Here is a 26102-nt window from a genome sequence, read left to right on the forward strand (position 1 = left end):
AACATCTAGTCCTCCTATGATACATTGGAATGGCTGCATGGTCATTTTAGTGTGTTTGCTTACACCGCTGGATAAATTTAGGTCTCATTCACAAAACAAAATGCATGAAAACAAATGCTACTGGGCATTGCCAATCTTACTACAACTGAATTCAAAAGGCTCTAGGCCTTTCAGTTCCCTGTTGGTGTTAAAAATAAGTAGAGAACACTTTCATAAAAGGAATGTAAGCCAGTGCTTCCTGCCCTCCCCACCCCCAGTTAATAGACTTGGGATGCAATCCAAAAACCCAATCCTACATGCTAGGGTGGTACAGTGGTTTCCTTTCACCCAACTTAGAACAGGTTCACCAGCCTCCTCTGTTGAGTGACACCAGCACAGACATCCCTGTTCTACCACTGAAAGTGGACAGAAGTATTACCGGTGGGAAGCCTGCAGAAAGCCCACAAATTGGATGTTCTAGGGGAAGGGATTATCTGATCTGCAATTCAATGGATCCTGAGCCAGCCCCATTGTGATGCCAACTCTTAGACTGGTATAGCCCAGAGCAGGCTTTTGCCTGCCTCTGTCTTGACCTGCATGAATTACAGGGTGGTGGTGCTGACGGTGGCAGCTCCATTGCACCCTGCTGCTTACCAACTGGGGATTGTTCTCCATTGGTGAAAAGGGATCATGGAGCCTGATCCTGACCAGCTTCAGTCAAAGCTGGAGAGAGATGGCACACAGAAAGCTCATCTCTAAACTGCTTACTTTAAAAATGAGTTATAGGAGAAGGGAGTTGATGGGACAGAGGACTCAGTATCCTAATCAGAAGGAAGAAAATGAAGTATGTGAATTTGCAGGAGAAGGCTGCTAAGACCTTTCAGGTGGTAGATGAATAAATGATTAAGTTAATTTGGAATATGCAGAACATGTAAAAAATAAATTCAAGGAACTGCAGAAAGGGGAAAAGAAGTCAAGTTAAGAAATGTTAAAATGATTGTAAAATTATTGAAGTGTATAAAATTGAAAATCATACATAAATTTTTTTTTAAAAAATCCTCTCAGGTGTATATTGGTAGTTAAGATGAAATTCCTACCTGCTTCACTTTCCACTGAAGGAGATTGGAGTCTGTTACAAGAAAGGGATTTCTTAACTAGGCAGGAGGAGAAGGGTTTTTTTTTAAAGGGGGGAGAAACAAAAGGGTGGGGGACTGGCACCTTCATTAGAAAGGGCAGTTTTGGGAATCAATTTTAAGTTATGCACATTCATTTAAAAAACCCAACATCCAAAAAGAAAATTAATGTCCAAAGCTGAATTAAGATAGATGGGACAGAAGGGATCTATATTAAACTGTGTCCAGGTGTTTCATGCTACCCTGACTTGGTAGGCATTCTTTTGCTTCTGTTGTGCCACACAGGAGCCTTTTAGTATGCCACAAACTAAAACAGGCATGCTTCACATTCTCATATATATGTCTTTGTTTTCTATGGTTCATTTTGGCCTCTCCATGCCAGGTTACTATAATTAGCTGGTTTAATCTCCCCTCCTCCCCCATGGCCTTTTGCAAAGTTTGTTGTTTACATGATGGTGACTTCTAATTATCACAAGGGCAGCCATAAATATGAGTGTCTCAGTTTATACACAGATGAAAAGCAGGGCATGGATTTGTATTATTCACTGCTCTGTTTTGCACTTAGCAACTTTTAATTTTCTCCATAGGAATCTTACAATACTTAGGAATATAGTCGAAATTCTCTTGTCTTTCTCTATAACAGATACTTGTGTGAAAGTAATTTACAAATGACTGAAATGGAATTGATCAGAGTCTATAAAGAGCAGCTGATCACCAAGGGCTTTGCCAGCTCATTTAATGAGGTGTGCTCTTTAAACAAACATAATATGAATATAAGGTAAAAGTAAAGGATCCCTGAATGGTACAGTCCAGTTAAAGATGACTGTGGTATGTGGTGCTCATCTCACTTTTCAGGCTGAGGGAGCCAGCGTTTGTCCACCGACAGCTTTCTGAGTCAGGTGGCCAGCATGACTAAACCACTACTGGTGCACGGAGGACCGTGACAAGTGCCAGTGCGTACAGAAATGCCATTTACCTTCCTTTTGCAGCTGTACCTATTTATCTACTTGCACTGGTATGCTTTCAAACTGCTAGGTTGGCAGAAGCTGGGACAGAGCAGCAGGAGCTCAGCACCACCACACAGATTTGAACTGACAACCTTCCAATCAGCAAGCCTAAGAGGCTCAGTGGTTTAGACCACAGTGGTACCTACGTACCTTAATATGAATATGCAACAGCCCTGCATGTGATACAAAAAATAAAATTCTCGTGAGTATTTGCCTGCAATTTACCAGCCTTCCTTACAAAGGAATTTATATTTCTGCACAGGTTGCTGTGTTTCACTAAAAATAGGTATTTTAAAAACAAATGTAGCTTTGTTGGCCCATTGGAAAACACCCTGAAATCCAGTTGGACAATACCTTTATAATGCCACATAAGTGTTGCAAGCTTTTGAGTTCTCCAGAACTACTTATTTAGGTAAGATGCTATACAAACTGTGTAAGAAGTGAGGAAAATTTTAAAATAAATAAATACAAAAGGTAGGGTGGTGGTGTAACTGTGAGGTCAGCTTCTGTGATGCAGTCTTGCTCCAAGATTCCTTCTTTTTCATAAAAATAATTTATGCTGCCAATATTTTGAGTTCTGTGTAACTCACAGGCTAGCACAGTAAATGACAGCATCACATCCAAAGCACCGTGTTCCATTAACAACACTCAAATATTGGCTATATTAGGTTCCAATGTGATTTAAGTCTTAATATAACCCCTCAGTCCTATCTTCCCCCTTAATTTTTTTTATTGGATGTTTTATTTGAAAAAATAATACAGATTTGTGGAATAAATTAATAGCAAACTGGTGTCCCTAAGTCCTAAATTCATTTAGTTAAAAGCACAGAGCAGCTCACAAAAACCGGTAGGGGTGTGTGCACCTACTTGCTACCTGTGATTGTTGTTTCCATAATACTGAGCTTTGGTTTAGAGTTATGTCTGAACCAGACCTCTTTATGCCTATCTCTTTTTAAAAAATGACTCTCCAACCCCTTTGTGGTTGAAACTGTATGAGAAGCTACTCCCTAGAATTGTGTTGATGCGTCATGGGTGGAATGTGCCTTCCCAGAGGGGTTATGCCAGCTGACACTAGGCTGGTATTTAGCACCCACTTCTCATTAGTTTTTTTTAAAAAATTATTATGTGTTGATGTTGAACAGTATTGTGTTTGCCTTGTTTCTTGCTTTATTTTTATGCTACTGTGTTTTGGAAGTTACTGAGCTTTTTTCAGTTTGGCCCGAAGTTGTTGTACGCTTTCTTTTTTGCAAAATCTCAAAAAAGGAAGTTTTGAGCTATTTTAAAGAAAATTCACCAAAATCTACACTTCAGACATGGGTTGCCACACATCTGGATTTACCTGGACATTTTAGTGATTTCTGCCTAGACACTGTTTCCAACTGCTGAATCCTGGCTGTGTCTGGACATATGGCAGCCCTAATCAGTGCCCTGCCTGAGGACTTGTGCTTGCACAATGGAACTTGCTCAGGATTTTTGTTAGGAGGGGGACAGAATATCAGATTTGTATTTTTAAAATTGATATAGGGGGCAGCTGCACCCCTTGGCTGTACCCCTACCTTGCCCCCCCAATATTGTCTTGGGGAACACAGGAGAACCTCCAGAACTGTGCAGGGGAGAAGGGAGGGAGTGTTCCATCTGGAAGCTACAGTGCTTGTGTTAATGTGATGTTCGCCATGGGATGTTGAATTCCACTCTTTGTCTCCGCTATCAACATTAAGGTTTTTAGTTAACTTGCTTAAGATTGATTTCATAACCACTTTTTATGTGTTGCAATGAACATAAATTCATTTTTCCAGTGGACCTTTCAGAGCATATGGGCTTATGAATAGTTCAAGTTATGTAGGTTTTAGCTCAACAATCTAGGTTTTCCTCGATTTCAACACTTCTTAGCATGTTGTCATAATACTGGGTTTGTGTTGAGCCATTCACAATTATGCTTTTTTCAGTTCGTGTGCATCTTCTGCTTGTTTCACATAGTTGAGCAGATTTGCCCTGAACTTGAGCTTCGCTAACTGTCAGAAAAGTCACAAAGTGGTTCTGCTTCTGCTGCTGGAGCATCACTAATATGGTTGTCAAGCAAGCCACCCAGAGCACCTTTTGTTATAGGCCTATAAATAGCCTAAGTCAATAAAGTGCCAAGACTATCCCTTTAATCTTTAGTTTAATCTTTGAGGAGATTGGTCAGTCATTCTACTTTCGGGTAGAAAATATTAATTGTTTCTCTATGGGAAAAATGTACAGTCAATCCACTTAAATGTCAGCTGTAGTAAATGTGGTTTTCAAACTTTCCTTGAACTTCAGGCATGATATTTGTACAGCTGCAGAGCTCATGGGTGCTTATAATAGTTATGGAGGAGGGCCATTTCGTCCATATGTTCTAGTAAGAGGTCACCATGTTATCCGGCGCAGAGAAAGGGACTCCCAGGAGGTTGGTAATCTGTTGAAATAGAAGGAAATGAAGCACAGAGCCCTTTGTGTGACTCTAAAGACATATCACCTGTGTGTGGCATTTTCATTTTCTGCTGTGAAGCAGTTTTGAATTGTTCTGCACTGCAAATCAGTTGAGTAAATAGGACACTTGTGTGTGTGTCTAACTGATCAGAAGAAACAAGCAATTAGAATAGCCATCAAAAAAAAGAAGTCATGTTGTATTTCCGAGCTTGGAAGTTTGGCTTGTCTTGTGGATGTCATTCTAACTGCTCTTTTCTCTTTTGACTGGAAATGGAGGTAGAAGGTATAAATGCTTCCCACAGTTGAAACAACCCTACTTATAAAAAACAGGCTTGTGAATGTGAAGGTTACCCTTCCTTCTGAACTTTGGCTTTACTTGGTATCTTTCATCAGGCAAGGGGTGTGTGGTGTGTTGGAGTGCTGTGGGACTCAGTTCATATTCTGTTTCCTTAGGTAGAATCAACTGTATACTCCAGATTTCCAAGCCCTGTCTTATCAGAAATGTCTAGCCATAAGACATCTTGAGGTTGTATTGGACCTTCTGATGTCACACAGGTTCTTGCAAGCTTGGGTTAAGGCAGTTGACTGACTCACTAGAGAGAGGCACATAGGTCTGAGCACACCTGTCAATATCTTTGGCAGAGGCCCAGGAGGAAATCAACAGAGTAAGAATAAATACATGAAGGAGTGAAGCAGTACAAATAAGGAATAAAATGAAACTCTACTTGCTGTCCTCAACCCTAGCAAGAGTTTAGTCAACAGTGATGAGAATATACATGGTGCAACCAAAGTTATTTTTTGTAACATTGTGTAATATGAAATGTGTCTTCTGCTTGGTGTGAATATGTTGGTTAATCTGCTTCAAGAAAAATGTTGTCTTTCCCTTAGCAGGGGAAATCAGTTTTGTGCTGCTACCAGTAGTTGTCTCTGGTCTTCATGTTCACATTGAAACGTTTTGGGCAAGTAAGAGGAGAAAGAAATCACATTTTTTATAAACACTACTGTCGTTCATGTTCTCTCTCTCTCTCTCTCTCTCTCTCTCTCGTGTGTGTGTGTGTGTGTGTGTGTGTGTGTTTAGGTAGTCTTACCTTGGTTTAGTTGATGATATTGTTCAGATGGATAGCAGAACTACTTTCTTATTCTGGTGATTCATATTACATAGTTATTCCTTGGTATTTATAGATAGTATCGAAAGAATTATTTGAGGTGTGTCCAAGGGAAAGCATAGTAGAATGCTTTACTTTTTTCTCACTTAGACAGCAGCCTACCATGCTATATCACAAGCTGCTTTTGGAAGGTTCTCCCAGTTTCAGAATTGGCTTGCTATGTCACATGGAAGACTACTGTTTTGAAAAACCCAAATTAAAGACTGGAAAGAGTGCTGCTTCAACTATATAGTTGGTCCTACTTCTGTATAATTATGCAAATTAAGAAAACCATACTGGTACTTACCTCCTCCCCCAATGCTATTTGGAGTGCAGAATTTGGCATTCTTTGTTCTTTTTTATTCCGGCAATAATGTCTGTAGCCCCTTAGGAATACATTTTAATAATATATTAATATAACAAAAATAACTTTTGTTAAATAGAAATACATTTAAACTCTGATTTTATGCAGTTAGTGTTCTATATCAACACTTTAGCCATAATCTACTTTGTTATGGTGGTGTGTGACAGTTTTGATTCATGTGTTGTGATTTCCATATTCAAATATTAAAACAACTTGTGCCAATTAATTTTCCAGAAAATGATGGCAAATAGGTTTATTTGTGTGTTGGATTACAAACATTTTTAAGATGGGGGGCCTTGATCATTGGGTTCTTTCTAAAATGCTGGAAATAGTGGTAATGTAATTTTACAGTGATGATTAGTGTAATTCAACTCACTAATATCTTAATAGATATCATCAGCCAGACAAGCAGATGTGCTTAGTTTGAGTGTTGAATGCCTAAAACATGCAGAAGTGAATGTCCAATAAAATATCATGTACACCAAATTACAAAAATAAAATAAAAATCATATGAGGAAAAGTAAGAGGGTTTTATTCATATGAATTCTAACCAATTAGCAGAGAATATAAGGTTATAATGCTATACACACTCACCTGGGAGTAATCCCTGCTAAGCACAGGGATATTTAATTCCCAAGTACACAAGTATAGGATCAGGCTACACTTGTTTGCTTAGAGGATGTCTGCTGTTCTAGCATTATAGCAGTTAATAAAGACCTGAGCAGGTAAGGGATTCAGTTTACATATTTTGCCAGCTATTTGAAGGCAGGCTAAAACTCCTTCTTTGTATGACAACTCTTTCATTCAGTCAGCATAATGAATATAATGTAGTAACCTTTTTGTAAAATAAGGTATAAGGGAGCTTGATAGAGGTTTATAAAATCAGGCATGGTGTGGAAGAAGTGGATAAAAAGATGTTTGCTTTCCTCCCCTCTCATGTCATAATACTGGAACAAATGAAGCTTGCTATTTCTCCCCCTCTTCCTTATTACATATGTTTCTTTTGAATACACTGCTGAATTGGATCTCTGGGCTGTACTGGTTTCTGAACACACTGATGGGCTAGTTGTCCTCCCATGTGGCTTAGACTGCTAGATCATCTTAGTTGTTGAGATGCCTGGGAGAGGAAGGAGAGGAGATGGGTTGAAGTTGCTAAGCAGGAGACTTTGAATTTAGCTGGCTGTTTCCCTACTTCCAAGGAGACCACTGTAAGGCAGTGGGAGTCATAAAATCATAGAATCATAGAGTTTGAAGAGACCACAAGGGCCATCGAGTCCAACCCCCTGCCAAGCAGGAAACACCATCAGAGCACTCCTGACATATGGTTGTCAAGCCTCTGCTTAAAGACCTCCAAAGAAGGAGACTCCACCACACTCCTTGGCAGCAAATTCCACTGTCGAACAGCTCTTACTGTCAGGAAGTTCTTCCTAATGTTTAGGTGGAATCTTCTTTCTTGTAGTTTGGAACCATTGCTCCGTGTCCGCTTCTCTGGAGCAGCAGAAAACAACCTTTCTCCCTCCTCTATGTGACATCCTTTTATATATTTGAACATGGCTATCATATCACCCCTTAACCTCCTCTTCTCCAGGCTAAACATGCCCAGCTCCCTTAGCCGTTCCTCATAAGGCATCATTTCCAGGCCTTTGACCATTTTGGTTGCCCTCCTCTGGACACGTTCCAGTTTGTCAGTGTCCTTCTTGAACTGTGGTGCCCAGAACTGGACACAGTACTCCAGGTGAGGTCTGACCAGAGCAGAATACAGTGGCACTATTACTTCCCTTGATCTAGATGCTATACTCCTATTGATGCAGCCCAGAATTGCATTGGCTTTTTTAGCTGCCGCTTCACACTGTTGGCTCATGTCAAATTTGTGGTCAACCAAGACTCCTAGATCCTTTTCACATGTACTGCTCTCAAGCCAGTTGTCACCCATCTTGTATTTGTGCCTCTCATTTTTTTTGCCCAAGTGCAATACTTTACATTTCTCCCTGTTAAAATTCATCTTGTTTGTTTTGGCCCAGTTCTCTAATCTGTCAAGGTCGTTTTGAAGTGTGATCCTGTCCTCTGGGGTGTTAGCCACCCCTCCCAGTTTGGTGTCATCTGCAAATTTGATCAGGATGCCCTTGAGTCCATCATCCAAGTCGTTGATAAAGATGTTGAATAAGACCGGGCCCAAGACAGAACCCTGTGGCACCCCACTAGTCACTCTTCTCCAGGATGAACAGGAATCATTGATGAGCACCCTTTGGGTTCGGTCAGTCAGCCAGTTACAAATCCACTGAGTGGTAGCATAGTCAAGACCGCATTTTACCAGCTTCTTTACAAGATTATCATGGGGCACCTTGTCAAATGCCTTGCTGAAATCAAGGTAGGCTACATCCACTGCGTTCCCTTCATCTACCAGGCTTGTAATTCTGTCAAAAAACGAGATCAGGTTAGTCTGACATGACTTATTTTTCAGAAATCCATGCTGACTCCTGTGCCCATTGCCCTCAGTAACACATGAGTGGATGGCGGCAGCAGAGAGAACGAGGAATAGGACAGGACATTGGTGCCACTAAGCTAAGCTACAAAGGTGGTGTTGGAGCAGGGCCTCTATCTCCATGAATTTGTCTAGTCCTCTTTTAAAGCCATCCAAGTTGGTGACTATTACTGCCTCTTGTGTTTATCTAGGCACTGTGCAAATAAATACAGTAGGAGATAAGAGATGACAGGTGAGAACTAAGAAGCATGGAGAGGGGAATATGAAATAAAAAGTCTTCTCTGCTTCTGCTTAGACTCTCTGGACGTGGCAAATTCTGCCTAAAATGGGGAGGCTGAGTCTCACTCAGAGAGCCAAAGTCTGTACTTAACTTGAGGAACGATGGCACTCCTTACCACAAGGAAATAATTGTGGTGTAGAATTCAGCCATTTTTTAAGGAGGGGTTAAAATGATGACATTAATTGCTTTCCATTTTGTGTCTGGCTCCATCCTTACACCACCCTTTTGTGAATACTGGGCCTCAGTAACTTTCTGTCCTTTCAAGTGGGACCTGAGGGCAGAAAGTCTTTAAAATTCCCTGAAATGTAGAATTTGTGCCACAGAATGTGCAAAATAACCATAAACTTTCTGATGATGATTTCTAGCCATGATGGCTTTAGTATCAGAGGCAGTGTGCCTCTGTAGGGAAACTGTAACACTGAGAGAATTTCAAATGTGAAAATGTTTTATTTAAAGTGTTTGGTGTGTGTGGCAGGCAGTTTACTTCTAACCTAAGCCTGTGATTTACAGTGTATAGGGGGTTCTTCAGTTGGCCATCTTCCAGGAAGCAGTTAGGCTGACACATTTATTAAAGAGGTAACTGTACAACTTCCACCATTATGACATTTTGCAGTAGAATTCAGTTTTTGTATGGATCAGTAGAATCCAAAAAGAGCAATCTGTCATAGGTCCCTTAGTGGGACTTCCTATTTAAATTCATTGGTCTTCCGATAGAGTCCAGTGAGATGCTGAAATTCCTTAAGATTAGATGGTTCTGAGGGAATAGAATAATATGGCAGTCACAGCACTCTGAACAGTGTTGTCAAGGCTCATGAGCAGGGCCGGCCCATTCATGAGGCAGACTGAGGCAGCCACCGTAGGCTGCAGAATCCAAGGAGCACCTCCATGGGCATCTGCCCACCGCCACTGCTGTTTCACCTTCGGTGGCGAAACTAGATGGGCTGCCCCTGCTCAGAAGAGTCTGCAGCTGGGGGCTGAAAAGGTAGCAAGTGTGCTTCTGAGATCTGAGAGAGTATTCTGGCACCAGGCAGCTGTTCAACAGGAAGGTGCAAAGACAACCAAGTTAAAATCACTGAAGGCTAAAGCTAGGAAGAGAGGCTTTACCTGCAGTTTTCCAAGATAGCTGAATCCGGATTGTCAGTTGGCGGTGGTTGCCTTCACAAAAGTAATGAGTCCCTGATCAGAAACAAAACTTCAAATAGAACCTAGATGAAGCATGTAAATTAATTGGGGTAAAGAGAATCCTGACAAAATGAAGACTTAAGGTGAAGTTGTCTATGCAGCCTGTGAGTTAAGGAGAAGAAAAAGAGGAAATGCCTGTTGGTTCAGATTAGGAAAAAGAATTAGAGCAAGTAAGCAGCCTTATCTTCAAAGTAACTGTTATATCATAAAGTAAATAACTGCCCAAGCATCATTTCACATCTTTCCTCGTAATAGTATTGTATTACAAACAAGTTTACTATGTTATACTTGCTTGCTTTTTGCATATGCTTCATATAGTCTGTTCATCTCAAGTGTGGACCCAGCTATGGTGCATGGTAAAAGACGAATATAGTGGTTCCTCTGGTTACAAACTTAATTCGTTCCGCAGGTCCATTCTTAACCTGAAACTGTTTTTAACCTGAGGTACCACTTTAGCTAATGGGGCCTCCCGCTGCTGCTGTGCCACCACTACGTGATTTCTGTTATCATCCTGAAGCAAAGTTCTTAACCCGAGGTACTACTTCCAGGTTAGCGGAGTCTGTAACCCAAGGTGTTTGTAACCCAAGGTTCCACTGTAAAGGAATTACTTGGAATTGTTTTTAATTGCTTTCCACACCCATCTCAAGGCGATGTACAAAATAAAATAAAAGCAACTTTTTAAATAGTTAAAGACAACACAGATAAACTTTAAAACAATACAAAGTAGACATGTATAGTAGATACCTATTTATCCAGCTCTGAAAGCTTGTTGGAACAAAAACGCCTTAAATTGTTTCCAGAAAATGCAGGATGTGGGCACCTGCCACATCTTGACAGGAATGGTTTCCCCTCAGAACAGGGACAGCCACATAAAAAGCTCTGCTCCAAATTACTGTGAAGCGGCCTTCTGAGATCTTTAGAACTGTAACTCACAGCCATTCCAGCAAGCATGGGCAGTCGCCAGGGATGCTGGGAGTTGTAGTCCAACAACACCAGGAGGACACCACATTGGTTATCCCCAATCAAAGGAAAGAAGGAGAAACTCCCCCATCCGCACAGTTGACAGGCCTTTTCTCCCCAGAAATCCAGTGGATTGGAACCACTCACAGGGTTTATGATGTGTGAGCCTGTTCCATCCCGATTGACATGTGCACCATCTGTGTTTTCATGCTTGTTACAACTTTTCTACAAGAAAACACATATCTTGGCTAAAAGTCAGTATTTTAAAGTATCACAAACTTTGTATTCCAAATTAATAAATAAAGCAAGTACCCCTCTGGCTGGAAAAATATACACTTCAAATTCATAGACTTCAGCATCCACTTCTCAGATATCCAGAAGACTAAACATCTAGAACAGAGCTTTCCAAACTTTTCCTGTTGGTGACACACTTTTTAGACACGCATCATTTCGCGACACAGTAATTCAGTTTTACTGGCAAACCGGAGGTTAAACTAACCTCTTTCCAGTCCTGGGAAGAATGCAGGGGAGCATTCACGCAACACACCTACACACTGCAACTGACACACTAACATGTCGTGACACACAGTTTGGAAAGCTCTGATCTAGAGATTTAGCAATGACTGCCGCTATCACTAGCTTAGTGTATGCTCTGCCCTGTTGGTTGCACCCATATGTATCAAGGCAATGTATGCAGTATAATAAGAACAACTAAAAAAAAAATGTTAAAGCAAATGAATTGAAAAACAACCTTTATAGTTTAACTAGATTTATTAATTAAATGGCAGGGGTGAGGAATCTATCTCACCTTGAGGGTTGCATTTTTCTGTGCCAATTTCCAGGGGCCGCATATCAGTAGTCAGGGGGACCAGAGGAAAAGGTGGATAAAGTGATGAAAATAAATGTTAGCTTGGTGCAGTAGGCTAGTTTCTGTATACACTCATCCAGCCCTCTCTGCATTAATCAAATTGAAATCAATGGGACAAGTTAGTCATCACTAAGTTAACTTGCATTGATTGTGATGGTTTACCACTTTAAAAGCACGTACAATTTTCTACACACTGTTTATAGGTTAAAGCAGCCTAAAAATGTAATAGGCATGGTACAAAGACAAAAAGGGAATGGGTAGGGAACAGAATATATAAAAACCGTTTTCAATTTCTAAGTGCAATAAGACTTATTTTGTACAAACATCCCTATTGTATTTTTCTCGGTGGCATTATTTAATCTGCACTAGCATCTTCAGATCTTAGCCGAGGCATTAAAGCAAACAAGGAAGCAACCAATTTGGCCGAAAATGATCTGTTGTTCGCGTTGGCAGCCAGGAATAACCAGGTGTTTGGCATTTTCTTATCACTTTCCTAAATAAAACATCTAGTGTTACAAGCATCAGCAGTTGACAGGAATTGGACCATATAACAACAGACTTACTACTAAATAAATGTTTGAAGAGAACACATGAAAGATAAATGGGATAACTCCATCTCAAAGCTGTTTCTGTGATGGTTACTTGGGTGTGGTGGAGAGTCCTTTTTTCTTCTTGTGCATAAATACACATACATACATGTACAATAGCTCTTTTCAGAGAGAATGGAAAACCAAGGTTTTCTGCTTCACATACTAGTTGCGCTGAACCTTTGGCTCCCCCTTGTTTGTGTCTGTCAGGAGGAGATCCACTTTGGGTTTTCAACTAGCAACAGTTCATTGTGAGGTCCAGACTTGAGGAACTTTGGTTTGTTTAATGGTTAAAACAGTATCTGGATCTATAGTAGATATTTAGTTTGGAATTTGCTGGTCTATAGAACGGAGATTTTAAAAACCCATAATCTTCAAATAAACAGAGAGAGCTATGTATGGAGAGAGCAGTTGCTTCTAAGCATGCAGAAAAAAGACAAACAGATTGCAGTAAGGGATTTGGAATTTTCTGTTAGAATTAGACTGACACATCTACTGTAACTTTTGCAGAGTTGCCTTCATTATTATTATTTTTTAATAGGCAGCACCTTTTTGGTACAAAATTTCCCACCTTCATGCAGAATTGACATGAGTAACTTGGCTGGATACCTTTATCCTACTGCTCAAAACCCTTTTAAGAGTGGATCCTTGGCCCCAATAGTTGAAGGCTGCGTTATCTAAAGTGGAATAGAAATGTGGTAGTAGGCTACAATTCATAATGTGGTAGTTGTGGCTTGACACTTGTAGTTTAAATGTTACAGACTCTGAGAACTCCGCGCACGATTGTTACTTAAAAACACACGAGTTGAGTGAGTGCTAGTGAATGGAAATGTGGTACAATCGAATGCAGAGCACGCCGGTTGCTTGATGAATGTTTTGATGTCCTGATGATTTAATGCATTAGACACTTAGAAATATGCTGTATTTTTGTAGCCTATTATTATTACTGCAATCTTTTCCAGACGGCTGGCTGGCAATGACCTCGCTTTTATTCATCCGAAGGCCTTGTCTGGGTTGAAGGAGCTCAAAGTTCTGTAAGTAATCAAATTTCAGAGCTTCATGGGGTAATTCTTTACTTCTTTCTTGTCCAGTCAGCATATTCACTGACGGAATGAGCGGAATTGTGTATTTTGTTCTAGGATTTTTTTTGGACAGTGCAGAGGCAGTAACAAGAAAAGTTCTATTGCCTTGTCACTTTTTAAACAATTCCAGTGGAGGATTAAACTGTGGGTGGCTGGTTGCAACTTTGTTTAAATGTTTATTGCTTCATTTAATTGGGGGTCAATGTGTGGTTCTGAGGGCCATGCACACATGCATAGAGCACTATGGTGTTAGCTTGAATTAGAACCACGTGGGAGCTGCCCTGTATGAAGTTGTTTGGGTGAAGCAGCTTGCAATGAAGTTGCTATCTTTTCCTTTTAACCAAAATTTCAAGTCCCACCACCACGACTGTAATGGCAAGCTGAACATCACCACAATTATGTAGGGACTTCATACACCAAGTCCTTTTTGCATAGGTCAGCCTCCATAGGTTTTGCCTCAGTTGTTCACCATGAATGAAGGCTCGGAATTTAATGTGTGACAGGGAATCCTGTTTGCATGTCTCAGAGCTTCTGATTATACTCCAGGCGTAGATGTTTTGAGGTGAAGAAATACTAATCAGTAGGCTAAAGGATGTGCTTCTGAAGTCATTTTTTGGTGGCTTACTGGACCTCGTCTCTCTCGTCTATCTCCCTTGTATGATCTCAATTGAATATGGATTTTTTTCCTCACTAGGCACAGGGCTCAGGCTATATTGAACTGTCATTTAGTTCAGAATTCCAGCATGAGGGGAGGGAACATAGACAAGAAGTACATTGGGAACAAACTGTACTGAATTTGTGAATGTCAGTTGAGAGACTTCTCCAATCTGTTTATCCTGTTCATGTTCTTATTCCCCCCCCCCCTTTTCTTTTTACAGCACTCTGCAGAACAATCAGCTGAAAACCGTTCCCAATGAGGCCATCAGGGGACTCAGCGGACTACAGTCCTTGTAAGTTTCCTTGAGAATTCCCTGCTCCTGCATCTGTTTTCTTTCCTATTTTCATCTCTCTCTGAACATACCTTGCATTCTGGAAGCTGGAAGCAGCTCATACAGCTCTGGACATGAATAACTCTTAATTATTCTAAATGCATTTGGAAGGGTATTGCTCATGCTATTTGCAAATGCAAAACTTTCTAAAACAATCAGAAAAACTTCACAGTGAGTGAAAGGGGTTTTTAAATGGAATTGTTACAGGTGCTTTTTGCTCATGTGGGGATACATGATTATAATCAATTGGGGTTTTTTTTTCTAATGAGCAGGCAAATATATCTTTACAACTACTACAGCCCTAGAGGGGAGAAGGGCTGAAAATATTGTGTTTGTGTACTCCTGGTGTGTGAGAGTGTATGGATATATGAGTATGTGACTGTGTTTGGGTGAGGGAGAGAGTGCTGTGTGCCTGCGTGTCTGGTGCATGTGTTTGTGACAGTGATGTGTGTAGTTTTTGCTTCACCCATCGCTGGAATGCAGACTGTCAGGAGATTGACCAAGTTCAAATTATTATCAGTACTACTACTACTACTACTACTGCTACTGCCCTGGACCATCAGTTCCCAGGGCGGTTTACAACACTTTAAAATTCAGATTTAAAAACCAATAAAACAAATTTCCCTGCATCTGGCTAAAATAGGCCCCACCCTTGATCTAGTGTGAAGACATTAAACATTTTTTCCATAGCACTTCAGTCTCAGCCCAGTTCTGAGTCTTTGGAAGGGGAATTTTCTCAAGTGCAATTCCTTTGTAATCCTACTGGGCAATTATTGAAGCACAGGACAAAAACACAAAAAATGTCATTGAAAATGTATGGATTTGGCTTGAGAGAGAAAAATAATTCATGTTAATCCTTTTGACCTATAATTCAAGTCCTCCAGCACATTTGTTGATTCAGAATGGTCTAAGGAAGTTCAGAAATGCTTTCAGGTCTGCAAGCTGTTCTGCAAAAGAAATTCATTTGTATTCAACGACGTAATAGTCTCCAGTTACCCGCCACCAACAGAATGGCTACCATAGTTTAGGGCTTCCTTTATTGACAGAATTATGCTTCAGCTGCAAAGGCAAGTTTCTATGTATATGTTCTTTAGTATTTTATGCAATTTGTTGTGGCTAACATACTATTGTCTTTGATTTCTGACTATAGAATGCATTGAAATTGTCCTAAAATCAACTAGTTAAAATCCACACAGCAGATTATGTTATTGGAAGAAGTTGCCTTCAAGACAAGGGTGTTCAACATTTTCAAGCGAAAACTGAGAATACCTTATTGTATACTATTGCAATTGTATCTTTGTACACAGCTGGTAAACACCAAAGCCTCTTGCTATACAGTAGATCTGAAGGAAAAAGATAGGAACAAGGAAAGAGGCAGTTTCTGTCAAGGTGGAAGAAGGCTGTTAATGATTTTATATCCATTGGAAGTATGCTGAACATACTTTGCCATGATGGACCAGCCTGTCCAAACAATAGAGCAGTCGTGTCAGTGTGCTCCTGGTAGCTCTGCTCTGTCTGCAGTTAGGGTGGCTTGTTATCTGCAGCTACTGAACAGCCATCAAGGGCAGCTTCTCACAGAATGTATTCTAGAAGTCTAGCCTCAAGTTTACAAAGGCATGAATGATGGCTAGAGGAGATTCATTTTGGCAACAGATGTCTCATCAATTTGATTACTGTATACTGTGTGCTTGGAGGGTGTTCAAATATTGTCAGTTGTGGAGCCTGTAAAGGTAAAGGTAAAGGGACCCCTGACCATTAGGTCCAGTCATGGCCGACTCTGGGGTTGCGGCGCTCATCTCGCTTTATTGGCTGAGGGAGCCGGCCTACAGCTTCCGGGTCATGTGGCCAGCATGACTAAGCCGCTTCTGGCGAAACAGAGCAGCGCACAGAAACACCGTTTACCTTCCCGCCGGAGCAGTACCTATTTATCTACTTGCACTTTGATGTGCTTTCGAACTGCTAGGTTGGCAGGAGCAGGGACCAAGCAATGGGAGCTCACCCCATCGCGGGGATTCGAACTGCCGACCTTCTGATCGGCAAGTCCTAGGCTCTGTGGTTTAACCCACAGCGCCACCCACGTCCCTGTAGGACTTGCCTAAAAATGTTTTGAAGGTATTTGAGGTGTCCAATGTTAAAGCAGATAACTCTTTTACATGTAAAACACTAGAAAATTGCTGGTCTCACTCTGTTCTCCCTCCCTCCTTTCCTTTGAAAAAGATTTACGTAGCTGTCATCTCAGTCCAAAATCTTCAAGTTTAAACATTACTTAGCTGGTTGTCTGGCAGTATTCCCAACTTTATAGGAAGGAAGCTTTAGGGGGATTTTTTCTTCGTGACAAAAAGTATTTCACCACCTCAGAATTTCATGAGTATGGTTTGTGTATGTACTGTATTTTGGTAGCCCTTGATGTACTGAGGTTCAGGTTGTCTGAAAAAGACAGTTAACATTTCCATCCTATCTAAGCTTTTGTTAAAGAGTTTACCAGCTCTCAATATTGGCCCAATTGATGGCCAGTAAAAAATGAAAAACACAATAGCTGTTACTGGTCTGTCATGGCAAGGTATGTTCAGCGTATAAAACGCTGGTTATATCCCAGTGGATATAAAACCATTAACAACCTTCTTCCATTTAAACCGGAACTGCCTCTTTCCTTGTTCCTATCTTCTTCTTTCAGATCTATAATGGGAGAGAGTTCTGAAGGGTAGGGGACATAATAACAGCCTGCTTCCTATATCATACAGAATAGACCCCCTGATAAAATGGTATCTGCAGGAAGCCCTCTCATGCAGAGCGCAGTGATCTATTGAGTATCTAAGAGGTGAGAGAATATTTTAGGTATATTGACCTTGCCAATTTCAGTGACAAGTGAATAAAAGATTAATATATAACCCAAATGCCAAGAAAGGTTTTGTGGCCACTTTTAAAAGTGTAAAACTAAACACGTGTGTAATCTGTGTTTGCGCACATGCACTTGATCTCTTGTGACACAGTTGGTAACTCCGAGAAGGCCACAGAATTGATGTGTTTGCTTCATAAAGTCACTGCTCGACTGCCAGCTGTGGGAGTGCTAGCATTTATTAAATAGGCTGTATTGAGCTATGGCAAGGTCTGCTATACCTACAAGTAATACAGCTGGCATGCCATACCTACAAGTAATACAGCTGGGAAAGTGCTTGTTAACTCAAGAGTGGATTTGTTGTCCTTGCCATGATGCAATTTCTGTTGTATCCAGCCTTATCAGTGCTCCCCTCTTAAATCTAATAACTACTTTGCAGTCATTGGAGTGATTTCCTTGTGGTTTTTGAAGTAGCACTTAAAAAGAACAAAGTTCACTCCAGACGTCTGTTGTCCTGAAGCGGTTTTATCTCAAATGTACACTCTGAGATGACGGCTTGTGTCAATATCTCCTGTTTCACTGCTGGAATAATGCTATTAGATTTCCCGAGCCATGTAAATACTGTACCACAGCACCAAAGCAAATGAAGAGAGTAATGAGAGATTAGATCGCAGGCCGCAAGAGTGAACAGAACAATCTACTGAGAATAGAGAACACATACGTGATCTAAATGTACTCATTCCCCTCCATTGTACTCTATAACATCATTTACAACATCCTCCTAATGCTTTTGAGACAGAACTGGCAGGCTGTAGTGCTGCAGAAATGGAAATTGTGAAGTGTTATGCGTGCATCATAATCTCATTCAGTGGTTGTGTTGTTTTAGTGGCTCTTGATTTTTATCCACTGCTTTATATTTGCTGCTACTTGGTTTTGAGCAATAATACTTTAATATTTAAGCGTATTATTATTTGTTGTTGTTAGGTAGCTTCCCTTATATGCTTATATGCCAGTTTGGATACTCAAGTCCACAAGCCACTCATAAACTAGCATATTCCTATTGCTTCCTTTACTGCTTCAGAAAAACATCTTGCCAGTTGCTGCTGTTGTAACCTTCAGTGAACTTTCCTGATGTGTCATTCCCTGCTTTCTCCTTGCTGGCACGTGTTCTGGGGCGGGAGGAGCAGACTACTACCACAAGCTCCTAAATCTCAGTATCGGTGGTTATTAGCAATGATAACTATGTTCTACCTCCATTGTCTGAGTCAGTTTGCCTCTGAATAACAGCTGTTGGGAATCACAAGTGGAGGAGAGCACAGATACCTGAGGGGAGGAGAGCACAAATACCCTCAGGTCTTGCCTACAAGATTCCCATAGGCATGTGGTTGGCCAACATAGGAACAGAATACTGGACTGGGTAGCCTTTGGTCTGATCCAGCAGGATTCTTCTTATGTTCTCAGTACATTCAGGAATAATTTTAATGTTCTGTCTTCCATAAGAAATATATGATGCTTACTTTGTTCTTGTTCCACTGACCATTTTATGTGTTTGAACTAAAGTGTGAAATGAGACCTGATAAGTAAAAATAATAGTAATTAATATGAGTGTGTGCCCAGCAAGCATGAATTTATAGACCAGAATTTGAAATAGATTTCTTATAAGCAAATATCCAAATGGGAAAGCTGGAGCCTGGAGCACTTCTTATGAAAAGAAGAGGAATCTGTTTCCTCCTTAATGGATAACTAAAGCAGACATTTGTAAAACTGCTGCAACAGCAATGAGGAAATATTACTTGCTTGGTAACACTATATAGCAGGGACAAGGAACCCTTTTTGGTTTGATGGGCTCAGTCCTTATCAGGATCTCCCTTGCTGTCCAAATTTGTCAGGTGGGTGGCTCCACCCATCAGTTAACAGCACAATGATGTCAGCTACAAGATGTTTTGTAGTCCCAAAGACAATGTTGTTGCTAAAACGAATTGTGTCCCCCACCCTCCATTTTAGAAGGTCTATGCAAGCCCCTTCCTGAAGCATTGAAGTATATGATGTAGGTGTGCCCAGTGTTGCACTGTTTGGGGGCTATTGTCTGTATCAGTTTTGTACTTGCAAAATCCTTCGTATTTGCGGATGTGCATGTACTTTTAAACTATATCCCTATAGTATGGAGATTTACAACAGGACAGCGGAAGTGGATTTAGCAAGCCATTATGGTTGCTAAGATACTTTGAGCCTCGAAGGATAAACACCCACCATCTATCATGCAATGACATGAGGACCTCACTGTCATTGCTACATTGGAATTCATTTCCTATAAAGGGTCTGGAAACTTATGAGGAAGGGTTTATGAGGAATGGCCTTATGAGGAAGGGTTGAGGGAATTGGGCATGTTTACCCTGGAAAAGAGGAGAGTGAGAGGAGATATGATAGCCATATTCAGATATCTAAAGGCCTGTCACCTGGAAGATGGAGCAAACTCCCCCCCCCCCTACTCTGGAGGGTAGGACTCAAACCAATGAATTCAAGTTACAAGAAAGGAGATTCTGACTTAAAACATCAGGAAGAATTTTCTGACAGTAAGAGCTGTTCAACAGTGAAACAGACTCTCTTGGGAGGTGGTGGGCTCTCCATTGGTTTTTTTTAAGCAGAGGTGGATGGCCATCTGTCATAGATGCTTTAGTTGAGATTCTTTCATTGCAGGGGGTTGTACTAGATGACCGTCAGGGTTCATTCCAGCTATAATTATCTGATTCTATAATTCTATATGAATACTTATTTGGATATCTGGGTGACTCTTAACAACTTGCATGTTGGATTTAAGATGGATGTAATGATTACTGCATCCTTAATGTGAGATGGCGGTGGTTTTTGTTTTTCTTTCTCCTTCACATCTTTATTTTTCTTTAGTTTATCAGAGCAGATTTAGTCAAAATATAGAACCTGCATTACTAGCTCTGGAGATGTGCTAAACTACTTCAGCAAAGAAGCATGCTAAATACATTAGTTTTGTAAGATTTTTGTTGTTGTTGTTGTTCTTTGGCATTATGCATCTCTTGTGTGCTGAGAAAATTTAAAAATAGAATTCCCCTAAAGTCAGTGTGGACTTTTGCCTGCTTACACTGGGAAGAAGGGATGAGAGAGAAGAAGTGAAGCACCATCCACTCCTTCCTTTAAAATAGGATAAATGCTAAGATGCTTTTCAGTCAGCTGTAATATAAGCTCATCCATATTAGCTCTTGCTAAGTACATAAGGGAAGCAGCTCTTTTTGTGTAGCACAATGCATTGGGCTTTAAGGAACCATTCCGTAATAACAAACTCATATTTTATCCGATTATTTTTTTTATTGCTCACAATGGCTACTGCCTTCAAAATGAAGAATTCATGTGTCGTTGCTAAAATTGACCTGTTTTGGGAATAAAGTCCTTGATCCTTGAGAAGCAGTCACTACAGACCTCATCCATGCTACTGGACTAATACTGGTTTCACAACAGCTTACTATCATGGCTTCCATAAACAATGCTGGAAATGGTACTTTGCTAAAGGATTGACTGTCTACAATTTAGCCATAGATGAGCAGTAATTTTGCTGACAAACTCAACAGGGTTTCACATAGGAGTCTTATCCATCCCTACCTGGAGATGCTAGTGGATGAACCTGGCACCTTTTGCTTGCAAAGGACATGCTTTATCACTGAGCTATAGCCTTTCCTCAGTGTTGTGAATTTCTTAGCTCTCTTTTTACTTTATTGTGTGTTTCCATAATTTCTGGAATTATGAGATGGTCTTTCTCACCAAGATGACTTGTACCTGCCACAAGGACTAAAACTGCATAAAAGATGTATAGTAAAGATATTTTTATGGTACTGCTGTAACAATAAATATAAAGCTTTCTCACTGAAATTATTTTCTGCTACCAGTTCAAGTTGTTTTTAGCAGAATATTATATGACAAAGTTCTAATATAGAAAATCGCTTTAAAAATTCTGTAAAGATACTATAACAACTACCTCATGTTCTTAAACCTAGAGCTACCTTGTTCTTCTATTCATTTTCAAATTATGTTGAGAGACTGGAGACACAGAGCTCAGGTCAGCTTCTGTTTACAGTGAAGAAGAAGTGAAATTATTACGGAAGGTGGCCTTGCTACTGCATAGACTTAAACGTAGTGCCCAGTGAATCAGTAAATAGTTGTGCAACTACCCATTTGTAAATTCTAGGTGTATGCTGTTCAGCTGTTTCTACTGAGCAAAGGCGTTAGCTGATAGATAACATGCACAATGTGCATAACTTATTCCCTTTTTTTCTGGGTTGTGCTGATTTGCATGTTCATTTGGCTCATGATGATCTATATTCAGTTTTAGCTGATGCTCCCACAACTTTCATGTTCCCCCCACCCTTAAAACTTTTAAAATACGTTGATGTGTATACGCTATATATTTTGCAAGGTGTTAAATATTCATATTCTTTTATCTTTAGGCGCTTAGATGCTAACCACATTACTGCTGTCCCAGAAGACAGTTTTGAGGGCCTCGTTCAACTGCGACACCTGTGGCTGGATGATAACAGTTTGACTGAAGTCCCTGTTGTTCCTCTCAGCAATCTTCCATCCCTGCAGGCCTTAACCTTGGCTCTCAACAAAATAACCAGCATCCCTGATTTTGCTTTTACAAATCTCTCAAGCCTCGTTGTCCTGTAAGAATTTGCAGCTTGTTATTTTGCTGAATACCTACAGATTTTGTTGTGCTATATTAAGTACTTTATTGCCATTCATATAGTAGAAAAATGGCTGCTGGAAAACATTAGCATGTATGATTGTGCTCATTTATAGCAGTGGTAGTATACACATGTGCTGTACATAGGATCTTGTTGCTTGAACCAAGTGGTCATCAGAACTGACTTTGATAGTACAACTCCCTTTTCTTTTATTCAGTGTGAGGGGACTGTGTTTTTAAATGTTGGTCTCCCCATCCCTGCCTTAGTGATCAACACTGACAATTTGGCACATATATGGTACAGAAATGCATTGTGCACATTTCCCAGCTCTTGGGTGTGCACCTTTGTGAAGCATGCTTGCACTGGGTTGTGCATCCAAAAGGGCAACCAAAATTCCAAATGAGTTTGCTATTGGGCTCTCTGCCAAGCTTTATTTATTTAGCATTTTTGAGAGAGAGAATTCCCAGAAGCTCTTTGGTTCAAGCGCCAATGCAAAAGACAAGGAAAGGGAATCTCATTGGCTGTTTATGGTTCACATGATCAATCCGTTTCAGTGATGGGTAGCAAGGAAGCAGATGTGAATGAATTCTTGTAGATCTGTGATGTTTGCGTGGGTTGTGCAGGATCTTGTTCATGTGTTACAATCTGCTTGGCTTCCATGGGTCCCACTACAAGACTGAGATGATTTAAGTGGGATGGGTGTGGGAGATAGCACCCCTGCCATTCAAGGAGAAAAGACAAAATCTGGTCACTTTCTATACAGTTCCCTGGTAAGAGTAAGGTGTGCACAAAAAACAGAACTCTTCTATTGTCAATTTCAGAATCTGAAGGTAACCTCTATCACTTAGGAACTGCATTCTTAAGATGGGGAATGCAGGGTGGGGTTCAAAATCATTAGCTTGCCAGTTCTGCTACCTTGCTCAACAACAAAAGGGGGTTTGTGTATTAGCAACCTATCAGCCTGGATGTTCCTTGTGAGTGCAACACATTTTTTGCTATCAAGTAAAGCTATTTTTGGAACCTCAGCTCTTACATAGTGATTCCTGTGGTTAATAGATTACCTCTTCTGCTTTTTTTCCCCAGGCATCTCCATAACAATAAAATAAAAACACTGGGACATCATTGTTTTGATGGATTAAACAACCTAGAAACCTTGTAAGTATCCTGCCTTTGGGGCTCTGTGATTGAAAAAAGCACATTACAAAAGACTTGATGGCACTGAATATTGAGATTAAGATTTGTTAAGGTTTTGCTTTATAATTATGATGTTATGGTAATTAGTTGTATTTACTTACATATACAAATATGCTTAATGCTTTGTTGCACAACCCTGAGCTGGTCACATCACAACTTGCCTTTCTTTCCCAAGGTTTCCAGTGTGGGCAGAACTTTTGGCAGCAGAGCTGGGGGAAATTATCTTTTTTAAAAAAATAGTTTCCCAATATTATTCCAATAATAGCCCCATTATAACAATGCCAATTCATATCCAATTAATACAATTCTTAATACAAATTGATCAAATACCAGATTATAAATTTTAGTTAAAGTGGCCCCCATGTGCTAGATTTGATGGCTTCCAAATTTTTTTTTCTGTGTTCCAAAATCTTATTAATTTCAGTTACGTTCCAGTTAAAATTATATTCCTTTATAGAGCAGCTGCAACTTTGATTTATATTTGTGTTGTTACATTAAGTAATTTATAAAATACAATGTGTCTGTTTTAGATTGCTTTCAAATTGACTGTTATAAGTTTTTATAAATGTCTGATTATGAAGAAGCTCTGTGATTTCTCTAGCTCTGCTTTGAAAAAAATTGTACCAAAAAACTGGTTTGTTTTTGTTTTACTTTGAGGAAATAGATTAATACCAAGAACTTCATAATATTAAAGATGCTGTTCTTTTCAGAGACTTGAATTATAACAACATGGCAGAGTTCCCTGAAGCAGTAAAAGCACTTCCAAGCCTAAAAGAACTGTGAGTATTATTGTGGCTTCCTTATGTATTTCGTTTTCTCTAACATAAAAACACAAAACAAAACTCCAGGTTTAAAGATGTTGTCTCTCTCACTTCCTGGCAATCTAAAATGGGGAACAGCTTGTTTGGGGATCTTCCAGGTACTTTCCCTGAAAGCTACATGTTTTGATGAAAGCCTCTTGTCTTCTTACTCATGAAGATAGAATGAAACAATGTGCATGCAGTTTTCTTTGCAGTTAGATGTAAGCCTGATCCTGGCTTGCAGCATCTTGGCCACTGTTTGGTCTAATGAGAGTTTCCATGTGGTGGGAGTCCACAGGATGCCACCAAGCTTGCGTGGAAGTTGTCCTTCATGTGAACTAGCATCTTCACATGGATAGCCTGTAACAGCCACCTCAATTCCTGTGATTTCAGTCACACTTTGCAATGAAACAATCGTTGAGACGGCTAGAGCGCCGGTGGCGGATAACTCATTCCGAATCTGACCGGACACAGGTTAGAGCTCAACGTCGAGCCTACCAAGTGGCGATAGCGACGGCGAAGAAGAATTTCTTCGCCGCCTCTATTGCATCTGCAGAAAACAGCAGCAGGAGACTTTTTCAGGTGGTTCACAATTTAGCGGAACCACCTGCAACATCGGGGCCCAGTACGGGCCACATGTTCTCCTGCAATGATTTTGCAAAGTTTTTTGCAGATAAAATCGCTCAGATTCGGGAAGAAGTAGACTCCACCGTGGGAGCAGCGCCGGGGCGGGAGAGTGCTAGAGTTCTGTCTAGTCAAGTTGAGTGGGATCAATTCCAATCTGTTACCTCCGAGGATGTGGACAGGCTGCTTGGACGAGTGAAACCAACCACCTGTCTCCTGGATCCTTGCCCATCCTGGCTTATAAAAGCTAGCCGGGAAGGACTGGGCGATGGGCTTCGTGGGGTGGTGAATGCTTCCCTCCGTGAGGGAGCCTTCCCAGACCCGCTGAAAGAGGCGGTTATTAAACCGCTTCTTAAAAAACCATCTTTAGATGCGGCCACGATGGCCAACTATCGCCCAGTCTCAAATCTTCCATTCTTGGGCAAGGTGATTGAGCGAGCGGTTGCCGAACAACTCCAGGCACGCCTGGAAGAAGCGGACCATTTGGATCCCTTCCAGTCGGGATTCAGGCCTCATCATGGGACTGAAACTGCCTTGGTCGCACTGGTTGATGATCTCCGGCGGGCTAGGGACAAAGGTGAGAGCTGTTTCCTAGTTCTGCTGGATCTCTCAGTGGCGTTTGATACCATCGACCATAACATCCTTCTGGACCGTCTTCAGGGGCTGGGAGCTGGAGGCACTGTCATACAGTGGTTCCGCTCCTTCCTCCGTGGGGGGGGGGATGAGTGTTCAGACCCCTGGGCTCTCACTTGTGGGGTGCCTCAGGGTTCTGTCCTCTCCCCCATGCTTTTCAACATTTACATGCAGCCGCTGGGAGAGATCATCAGGAGGTTTGGGCTGGGTGTTCATCAGTATGCAGATGATACCCAGCTCTACCTCTCTTTTAAATCAGAACCAGTGAGGGCGGTGAAGGTCCTGTGTGAGTGTCTGGAAGCGGTTGGAGGATGGATGGCGGCTAACAGATTGAGGTTGAATCCTGACAAGACAGACGTACTGTTTTTGGGGGACAGGAGGCGGGCAGGTGTGGAGGATTCCCTGGTCCTGAATGGGGTAACTGTGCCCCTGAAGGACCAGGTGCGCAGCCTGGGAGTCATTTTGGACTCACAGCTGTCCATGGAGGCACAGGTCAAATCTGTGTCCAGGGCAGCTGTTTACCAGCTCCATCTGGTACGTAGGCTAAGACCCTATCTGCCTGCGGACTGTCTCGCCAGAGTGGTGCATGCTCTGGTTATCTCCCGCTTGGACTACTGCAATGCACTCTACGTGGGGCTACCTTTGAAGGTGACTCGGAAACTACAACTAATCCAGAATGCGGCAGCTAGACTGGTGACTGGGGGAGGCCGCCGAGACCATATAACACCGGTCTTGAAAGACCTACATTGGCTCCCAGTACGTTTCCGAGCACAATTCAAAGTGTTGGTGCTGACCTT

The 26102-nt window shown here is 41.1% G+C and overlaps 1 protein-coding gene across 1 annotated transcript in view; it reads left to right on the forward strand.

Annotated features, from left to right (window-relative positions):
* The window catches only part of LGR4 (leucine rich repeat containing G protein-coupled receptor 4), an 86116-nt gene that overhangs the window by 42699 nt on the left and 17315 nt on the right, over positions 1–26102 (forward strand). The window contains exons 3-7 of the mRNA XM_083598233.1: positions 13401–13472; positions 14399–14470; positions 21818–22033; positions 23138–23209; positions 23959–24027. Of these exons, the coding sequence (XP_083454359.1) occupies positions 13401–13472; positions 14399–14470; positions 21818–22033; positions 23138–23209; positions 23959–24027 (501 nt within the window). The remainder of the gene's footprint in view (positions 1–13400; positions 13473–14398; positions 14471–21817; positions 22034–23137; positions 23210–23958; positions 24028–26102) is intronic.

The sequence above is a fragment of the Podarcis filfolensis genome, assembly GCF_964270895.1.
Source record: "Podarcis filfolensis genome assembly, chromosome: 1".
In the NCBI taxonomy this organism is placed as follows: Eukaryota; Metazoa; Chordata; class Lepidosauria; order Squamata; family Lacertidae; genus Podarcis; species Podarcis filfolensis.